Source organism: Gambusia affinis, linkage group LG14 (genome assembly GCF_019740435.1).
Source record: "Gambusia affinis linkage group LG14, SWU_Gaff_1.0, whole genome shotgun sequence".
Lineage (NCBI taxonomy): Eukaryota > Metazoa > Chordata > Actinopteri > Cyprinodontiformes > Poeciliidae > Gambusia > Gambusia affinis.
Window position 1 is genome coordinate 7,402,404 of NC_057881.1, and position 10,329 is coordinate 7,412,732.

The window sequence follows — 10,329 nt, forward strand, 5'->3', positions numbered from 1 at the left end:
TGGCGAAAGTCTGCGAGAGAAAAATGCACAGGGGTGAGTATTATTATCTTTTTCAGAAACTTGAGACAGCACAGCTCCCACTCCAGAGTCTGAAGCATCGACCTCGAGGATGAACTGTTTAGTGGTATCAGGCTGAACTAGTACAGGGGCGTTAGCAAACAGGTTCTTGAGTCGGTTGAAGGCCTCCTCTGCTTGTGGGGTCCAGGTAAAACTAGACTTGGTGGATGTGAGCGCAGTTAGGGGTAAAGCGGTCTGGCTATAATTCCGTATGAAACGGCGGTAAAAGTTGGCAAAACCCAAGAACTGTTGCAGCTGTTTACGGGTCTCGGTTCTAGGCCAGTCCAACACAGCTCTGATCTTGTCCTCCGAAGGTCTTACCTGCCCGCTCTCAAGGACGTAGCCCAGGAAGGTAACGGATGATTGATGGAACTCACACTTCTCTGCCTTTCGTACAGTTTGTTTTCTCCAAGAGGCGTTGGAGAACCTTTCGGACATGCATCTTGTGCTCCTCCAGGGACTTGGAATAAATCAGTATGGATAAAGCGAAGACAAACACATTAATGAAATCTCTGAGGACATATATCGTTCAAAAAAGGCGGGCGCATTTGATAAACCAAACGGCATAACTAAATACTCATAGTGTCCCATGGGTGTCTTGAATGCCGTCTTCCACTCATCTCCCTCGCGAATGCGAAGGAGGTGGTAGGCATTGCGGAGATCGAGTTTGGAGAAAATGGTAGCTTCCTGGACAGGGTCAAAGGCTGAGGAAAGAAGAGGTAAAGGATATTTATTTTTAATGGTGATCTGATTCAACCCCCTGTAGTCTATACAGGGCCTCAAGGACCCATCCTTCTTCCCCACGAAGAAGAACCCTGCCCCAAGGGGTGACGAAGAAGTGCGTATAATGCCTGTTGCTAACGAGTCATTAATGTATTTCTCCATGGTCTGGTCTGACTATTGTAAAAGTCTGGTGGGGTAGTGGGGCTCCGGGCAACAGATCTATGGCACAATCATAGGGGCGGTGGGGGGGTAGAGTGAGTGCTTTGCTCTTACTGAAGACTGCAGCCAGATCCTTATATTCAAGGGGAACAACTGACAGGTCAGGGGAATCGGTCTCATGCTGCTCTGCTGTTATGGAAGTCGGGGGAACGGCAGAGTGGAGACAAGTTGCATGGCACTCACTGGACCATGATTCAATAGTAGTCCTTCTCCAATTTATCTGTGGGAGTGCGAGTAGCCACTCGAACCCCAGAATAACAGGGGAGCTGACTGCGGGGAAAACAAAAAAAGAAATTAGCTCTGAATGGTTACCAGAAATCACAAGACGGACAGGTGTAGTCCTCTGGGTAATCCTGGGCAGGACCTCCCCATTTAGGGCTGAAACACGAAGTGGAACAGGGAGTGGTTCTGTAGGGATCCCTAGCTGTTCAACAAGGGTAGAGTCAATTAGATTTTGTTCACAACCTGAGTCAATGAAAACAGTCAGAGGAAGAGATTGATGGCGATGGAAAAGTGTAGCAGAAATAAGGAGATCTTCTATTCTTCTGGACCAGCCTCCTCGTCGTTACTGGCCTGCAAGTTTAAGCGTCGTGGGGGTTAGTTGAAATGGTTGGGACCCCCAATACAAGCACAACCGAGAGACTAGTGCCTCTCCTCAGGTGTCAGGCAGGCGTGTTACCCAGCTGCATGGGCTCAGGTTCTGAGGTCTCCGAGGGGTTTGGTACCTGCTGAAGACTAGGACGGGTAGCTTGTAGGGGGGCTCTGGCTGAGAGAATTCGGCGATTTCTCTCCTTGGCTCGAGACCGAATTCTATTATCCAGTTTTATGGTCAGACTTATAAACTCTTCTAGAGTCTCAGGTTCATCCAGAGTAGCTAATTCATCTTTAATCTGTTCACTCAATGCATGGAAATAAGCACTTTTAAGTGCAGTAGCATCCCATTTAGAGGCTGCTGCCTTTATCCTAAAGTCAATAGCAAAATCGGACACCGTTCTTTGCCCCTGTTTTAGGTTCCAGAGTTCTCGGGAAGCTGAAGTCTGGTCCATCTCTTGACTAAACACTTGTTTTAATTCCTTAATGAAATCGGAATATGAACAACCAAAATCAGTGGGGGAGGAAAACTTGGCTTCGGCCCAAACCAGAGCTCGACCGGACAGCTGGGACAGCACATAAGCTATCTTAGAGTTGTCGTGTGGAAAACTTTGAGGACAAGAATTGAAAATGATGGAACATTGTAAGATAAATCCCCCACATTTGTGCACATCACCTGTGAACTTCTCGGGGTCTGGCAGCCGAATCTTCGAAAACGTGGGACGGATTGGCGGGTCTGGGACTGCAGGTGAGGTTGGAGCTGGAGGCTGCGCCTGCTGAACGGAACCTTGCAAAAAGTTAGACAACTCTGTCAACCGACGGTTTGTTTCGGCCTGTCTGTTACCCAACTCTCTTAAAGCTGAATCATGTGACTGTATGAGAGCGTGTTGTTCCGATAAAGCCCTTCTTATTGCGTCTGCTGGTGTTAAAAGTCCGTCTATTCGTTTAGAACTACGTTACCCAGGATGCATCTGTTCATTTTGTGTTTCCGTTTCACGTAGCAGAGTGAGTTGTTTTTCTGTGCTTCTCTGGATCGGTGGCACGGATCCGCGACATCCACCATCAATCCTTTTCTGCGTATGAAACCTGTGTAGCGTTTTTATGATGTAAGTGTGCAGTTTCCTCTATGGCCCTCGTGTTTGGCCTGGCTGATGCCGTGTTTCTCTCAGCTGTGTTTACTAAAAAGTTTTACTAAACTTTGCTATATATTGTTATTGTGAGTGAATTAACATACATCGTGTTCTGACGGTTTAGTCGTTTATATGTTTATTACATTAACCGATGGTTCATTTATGGTGTTGTGGTGCCCTCTGGAGGATTTCTGTGGTGCTGCGGGCATTTTTCGTCCCAAATGTATATGTAGCCATTTTGGTTTCCATGGCTATTAATATGTACCTTTATTATTTTCTGTTTCAGATAACCACACACACACACACACCCATATAACATATCAATAAACCTTCTGAGCTGCACCGTTGGAGTCATCATATTCCTTCTGACCGAGGAAGATTCGATTGAAGAGAGATCTAGTATTAGCACCTCTCAGACGCACACAGTCTTCTACAGCTGGGGTAGGCTGTTGGCCTGAGTGTTCTGTCATGTTGGGTGCTAGCTGGGTTACCCACATGCAAGAACACACTAAGAGAAGCGATATGAAACAACAATAATCTTTATTTGGGAAAAGGTAGTGGGGTCAGGGGGAAAAAGTCCTGGAGCCTGGGAAGGTCGGACTGTTGATGAGAATAGGCGGAGTGAAACACGGGACAGATCCAAGGTAATAATTTAGAGTATATTTCAGAGAGTGCTTACTTGAAGGCGGAGTGAGGTCTAGTCGGTGGCGGTGGCTGAAGAAATGGATTACCGTTGGAGAGCGAGCAGGTAAGCCTTGTAGTTGGAAAGGAGAGCGGGTCGACGTCCAAACAGGTTTCCGGTGATTAGCTCCCGGAACATGAAGCGCCGGCAGGCCCAGCCTGTGGCGAGGCGTAGGGAATCCACGGGGAGGGACCAGGGAGGTGAGGAAACACAAGGACATCTGGCAGGAAGAACACAGGGAGCGATCAGAACACGAGGAGCGATCAGAGCACAAGGAGCGATCATAGAAGGTTTCTTTTCTTAAGGAAACGTCTACCAGTTGAGGCAAACACTCAGGCACTAGAGTGTCAGCTAGGTGGTCCTTATGAAGCGCCTCCGCAGCTCTTGACGATTAGACACAGGTGCGTCTACAGGTTGGCCGCCACACTACTCCAGGGGCTCCGCTCAATGGTGACATCAGGTGGCTGTGAAAGAAAATAGCAGCTTCCCAGAGAACCCAGAACAAAAACAGGAAAAATAACCCCAACCTAACAATATTTGTCTATGGAGAAAAGAGACATAATGTATGGGCAAAGATGCATTCATGGCACAATACTGGTGGGAATTTACAGCTTCTTTATGTTAACACCGTTTTCAACCCAGTTAGATAAAAGATGTTCAATGTCTAAAACTTGAAAATTGCTATTATTGTTATTTTATTTGACAAGCAAATAACAAAGATTAAACTTTTCATCAATGATGTGTCTCTTGTGGCAAGGCTTCACAGCACATGTTGAGTAATCCAGCGGGATTTTTATGAAATGCGTAAAACAGAGAACTCACTTAAACCCGAGCACAGTTCAAGTTTTTATATAAAAAAAATACATTTATATACTTAATAAGTTATTGTCCATAGTGACATAGCCAGTAACAAGCCAATCACAACTCTCTTTTCTTTTTGATCCAGTCATTGTTTCATACAAACAGATTACGTATTTTACACACTATAAGGCGCACTGAATTATAAGGCGTTCCTTCAATGAATGACCTATTTTAAAACTTTTTTCATATATAAGGCGCATAGAATAGACACTACAGTTGAGGCTGGGGTTTCGTTATGCATCCATTAAATGGAGCTGCGCTAAAGGGAATGTCAATAACAGTAAGATAGGTCAGTCAAACTTTATTAATAGATTACAAACCAGCGACCTAACAACTCCGTTCACTCCCAAAATGAATGAACAGCTGTTTTATTATTTTCCCCGAGGTAAAGTCAGAGCTGTGGTAACATGTAGTGCGACATTTATATCACATAGTGGAGGGGAACTTTTCCTTGATTCAATAAACACTTAAAAAACAGTCTGATACTGTTACGGTAAATCAAACGTTAGTGCAATCACAATATAGTAACACTCTAAATAGTGCAAAGCAATAACAATATATCAATAACTCAACGTTGTTCAAACATTAATGTCCATATTCACAATATGACCAACCATGTTCAGCTGTAAACACACAAATTAAACATGTAAAACTCACTTTATTAATTTATTCCTCGTCCACGAATCCCTCGAATTCTTCTTCTTCAGTGTCCAAATTAAACAGTTGGGCAAATACGGCATCCAACATGCCCGGCTCCGTCTCGTCAAAGTCGTCATTTATGGAGTCAGTGTCGCTGCTGTTGTCTAGCAGTTCAGTGACAATTCCTGCCTTCCTGAAAGCTTGGACCACAGCAGAGAATGACATATCAGACCAGGCATTTACGATCCACTGGCAGATAGTGGCGCATGTCATCCGGCGCTGTCTCCCCATCTTGGTGAACGTGTGTTCGCCTTCTGTCATCCACTGTTCCCACGCAGTTCCCAGTCTAGCTTTGGAGGCCCTGTGACACCGATATCTAGCGGCTGGAGGTCTTCTTCCTCTATGGGGTAAAATGAAGTTGGCGGCTGCTTACCGTAGTTGTGAGACCTGCTGTGGCTCAATATTGGTCCATATACAAGGTGCACCGGATTATAAGGCGCACTGTCGTCTTTTGAGAAAATTGAAGGTTTTTGGGTGCGCCCTATAGTGCGGAAAATACGGTAATCCGAATTTATGTATCAGAATCACAATCATTTTTTACTTGTTTATTCATTGTAAGGCTTCATGTTGTTTTCACGTTGCCTATTTTACATTTATTGTCCACTAGATGTCACAGTAGAGCAAATGAAGCACCGTGGTGCATCGGCTCATGAGTCTAATGATTGGATGGAGTTCCTCAGGGCTTCATGAAGTTTCATCTCACCATCGCTACTTTTCATTGTTTCATCTCCTGCTCTGGTCAAAACCCACAGGCCCAACCCAGTGCATACTGGTCCTATACCAGTCCCTATACTTACAGAAAATGGACCCACAGACAATGTACAGTCTATGTACATGGACTGTACATAGACTGTACTTTTTAACGTAAAAAGATTTTACGTTTTTCAAAGAGAACTGGCGCTGTATGAGAAATCTTTAGATGTGATGATCGTATCAGCCACAAGGTGGCGGTAATGCAATGAAATGAAAGCCGACAGTCATAAAACCCTGAAGAAGAAGAAGCAGAAGAAGACAAAGAGGACGGCTCGTGGTCTGTTTTGTTGAATCTTTGAGTGTTTCTCTAAAAATATCTTCAGTCCGGCTTAAACGAGTTTATCAACGATCAGTTAACTGCTGCTGAAGAAACATTTACAGAGTTTAAAGAAATCATCGTCAAGTCGGAGGAAGAGATGGATGATCATCGCAGACTGCTGGATTTCTCCCGGAGGCCCCAGATAATTTTACATCGAATAGGTAGGAAACAGCAGCGTTTGGATGAAGGTTAATGTCTAAATATCTGCACCTTTCTGTATGAGGATCATTTTAGTAAATGTTCTTTTCCCGTATAAATGTTTTGTTACCAGGTAAATGACCGCAGAGATCACAATTACGCTGTTAGAATGGCTTATTTATGTAGAGAGAAAATGGAGCCAATAACTTTTTTAAGGCTCTTCCTCCTTTAACTTATCAAACTTACTTTTGAAAACAGGAGAAATGTGAACAATGCAGCGCAAGGTTAGTAAAGAAAGCAGCATAAAGGAACAATTGTAGTTTATTTTTTCCCGTTTGACAAGCAAATAACAAAGATCAAACTTTTCATTAGTGATGTGTTGAATAATCCAGGAGGATTTTTATGAAGCGAGTAAAACAGAGAACTCACCTAAACCCGAATACAGTTAAAGTTTTTAATTTTTAGTAATAAATTGTTGTCCATAGTGACATAGTGAGTAACAAGCCAATCAAAATTCTCTTTTCTGTTTGTTTCTAGTTTTCGTTTTGATCCAGCCATTGTTTCATACAACCAGATTAATCAGAATTTATGTATCAGAATCAGAAACATTTTTTACTTGTTTATTCATTGTAAGGCTTCACGTTGTTTTCACGTTGCCTATTTTACATTTATTGTCCACTAGATGTCACAGTAGAGCAAATGAAGCACCGCGGTGCATCGGCTCATGAGTCCAATGATTGGATGGAGTTCCTCAGGGCTTCATGAAGCTTCATCTCACCATCACTACTTTTCATTGTTTCCTCTCCTGCTCTGGTCAAAACCCACAGGCCCAACCCAGTGCATACTGGTCCTATACCAGTCCCTATACTTACAGAAAATGGACCCACAGTTCTTCCTGTCTAACTTAGAAAAGTAAATAATGAAAACAAAGCAGCAAAAAATAAAAATTTTAACCTACAAATAAACTCTGTAAATAAACCCCAAAAATATAAAGTGAGCTAAAAACCAATTGTAATAAAAATAAAAGTAACAGAATTAAATGATAGCTCCGAATTAAGTAATATCTTTAAATAATAAAATGTACTCGTAAATATTAATAACAATGGCAACTATAATTTTATAATAAATAAAAAAAATTTAATATCCATTCATTTGAGAATTCTCCAATTGTCAGCTGGATTTGTCGACTGATTTGTCTCTCTGTCTGCGATCTTGAATTTTTAGGTGTGGATTTTTTCCTTTTATTAATTTCTGTCGTAAACAACGAACGATTTCTCCCATTTACTTTAATAAAGTCAACAATTACTCTTTTTCTCTGTTTTCTTGTCCAGATTGCCTGCAATGTAACGTTTATGACCAGGAGAGGAGATCCACTCTGGACCAGGAGGAGTTAGAACCTCTGCAGGTGAAACAAGAAAAGGAAGAGCCAGAAGATCAGCAGATAAAATTAGAGCAGGAGGATCTAGAACACCAGCAGATAAAAGTGGAAGAGAAAGAAGTTTACTGCAGTCAGGGTGAAGAACAGATTGAATTAAAACAGGAGACTGATACCTGCATGATGGTTCCTGTTGACGAGCAAACAGACCACACTGAATCAGAACCAAACAGGAACCAAGAAATCTTCCAGGAATCTGCTGAAGCTGAGAACCAAAATCAGGAAAGAAGAAAACCTTTCTCATGTGTCATCTGTAAAAAGCGTTTTGCTTTCAAATCTGTTTTTGATGCTCACATGAGAACTCATACTGGTGAAAAGCCGTTTTCATGTGTGAACTGTGGAAAAAGTTTTAGTCAAAAACAGCATTTAACTCAGCACATGATGATTCACACTGGTGAAAAGCCGTTTTCATGTGTGAACTGTGGAAAAAGTTTTAGTCAAAAACAGGATTTAACTCAGCACATGATGATTCACACTGGTGAAAAGCCGTTTTCATGTGTGAACTGTGGAAAAAGTTTTCGTCAAAAACAGAGTTTCTCTCGGCACATGAGGGTTCACACTGGTGAAAAGCCGTTTTCATGTGTGAACTGTGGAAAAAGTTTTAGACGAAAACAGAATTTCTCTCAGCACATGATGATTCACACTGGTGAAAAGCCGTTTTCATGTGTGAACTGTGGAAAAAGTTTTCGTCAAAAACAGAGTTTCTCTCGGCACATGATGATTCACACTGGTGAAAAGCCGTTTTCATGTGTGACCTGTGGAAAAAGTTTTAGTCAAAAACGGAATTTAACTCAGCACATGATGATTCACACTGGTGAAAAGCCGTTTTCATGTGTGACCTGTGGAAAAAGTTTTAGTCAAAAACGGGAATTAACTCAGCACATGATGATTCACACTGGTGAAAAGCCGTTTTCATGTGTGACCTGTGGAAAAAGTTTTAGTCAAAAACAGCATTTAACTCGGCACATGATGATTCACACTGGTGAAAAGCCGTTTTCATGTGTGAACTGTGGAAAAAGTTTTAGTCAAAAACAGAGTTTCTCTCAGCACATGATGATTCACACTGGTGAAAAGCCGTTTTCATGTGTGAACTGTGGAAAAAGTTTTCGTCAAAAACAGAGTTTCTCTCAGCACATGATGATTCACACTGGTGAAAAGCCATTTTCATGTGTGACCTGTGGAAAAAGTTTTAGTGGAAAACTGAATTTAACTCAGCACATGATGATTCACACTGGTGAAAAGCCGTTTTCATGTGTGAACTGTGGAAAAAGTTTTAGTCAAAAACAGCATTTAACTCAGCACATGATGATTCACACTGGTGAAAAGCCGTTTTCATGTGTGAACTGTGGAAAAAGTTTTAGTCAAAAACGGGAATTAACTCAGCACATGATGATTCACACTGGTGAAAAGCCGTTTTCATGTGTGAACTGTGGAAAAAGTTTTAGTCAGAAAGTTAATTTAACTCGGCACATGAGGCGTCACACAGGTGAAAAGCTGTAGACGTATTTTCCATACATTTCCTATGTTGAGGTTCACTATATAATTGATTTGGTTAAAAACTAAAATTAAAGACTGGTGGGGTTTCATGTCTATAAAGCTGAGAATTTGTTGTATTTGTTAAATGTTATCATTTATATTTTGACATTTGGATACTTAGAGATGTGAAACATTTTTCTTGAGAGATGCTTTGTTTTTTTCTGACATATTCTGTAGCAAAAATAATGATAAACTGTATTGTTATTATATAAACCATTCAATAAAATGACGGATTATAACACAATTGGGTGATAAATTGTACTATGTTCTTCTCTCTACAATTTTGTTAATATAGTGGGTTGAATTATAAAACATACAATAATTTTCTTTTCTTTTTTGGTATTAAGGAAAATCTCAGTGTGTACAGTTACAGCTGTAACAATTCATACTCTCAGTGATTTGTGGGCAATTTAGAATCACACAGAAAAGCTCTAAAAGGGAATCAAACTTAAAACTCTGAACTACGAACATCTGGTCACATCATAGCAATTAACCATAGCTGCCATGGTAAATTATTACTGATAGCTATTGTCAGTAGTCCCTAACATTGTATGTTCAGGCAGCATGTAATCATATATATACATATATATACTCTTATTATAAAGTAGCCCTTTGTGTTACTCTGTACCAGTGAAGCAGCTCCCAGTCTCAAAAAGGTTGGTGACCCCTGCTCTAGAGAGTCTTCCTCTGTGATGCTATGCACCTGGAGAACCACACACACAGACAATAGCAAAAAAAAGTCTCTTAGAGATGCCTCCTAAATTACACGGGGAGGTAGACATTTTGGGTCATGGCCTGTGACTGCTGTCCCTGCTGCCCCACAGAATCGGTAATGGTTTTCTGTTCTTCCTTAATGTTAATTTACCTAATAATTAGTGCTTAGTTTAGATTTATCTTTATCTTTGAAATTATTTTTTTAGTCTGACTTTTTAGTTAACTATTTGATGTGCACACATTTAGTTAACTTTATTTGTCAGTTCTTTGTATTTTTTGTTAAAGACAACCAATTAATTTCTTCCTTTTGAGTTATTAGTTTCCTTTGGACCTGCCCCTGGAAATTGCAGATGAGCTCCTGCTGACTGAGGTCCATTCATGGCTGTCAAACTTCCTCAGCGGGCCGGTCCATTTGTTCACCAGGGGAAGGGGACATTTGTTTTATATTTTATTTTGACCATTTATTTATTGT

At 41.2% G+C, this 10,329-nt stretch overlaps 1 protein-coding gene across 3 annotated transcripts in view; it reads left to right on the plus strand.

Annotated features, from left to right (window-relative positions):
* LOC122843843 (gastrula zinc finger protein XlCGF57.1-like) overlaps positions 1–9,391 on the plus strand; it is a 697,541-nt gene extending 688,150 nt beyond the window's left edge. For 2 of the 3 annotated variants that reach the window (XM_044138930.1, XM_044138929.1), the window contains exon 2: positions 7,504–9,391. In XM_044138930.1, the coding sequence (XP_043994865.1) occupies positions 7,504–9,107 (1,604 nt within the window). In that variant the 3' untranslated portion in view covers positions 9,108–9,391. Of the gene's footprint in view, positions 1–5,920; positions 6,196–7,503 lie in introns of those variants that run through there. The other variant, XM_044138928.1, reaches the window with a different exon arrangement.
* Positions 9,392–10,329: the final 938 nt, after the last annotated feature.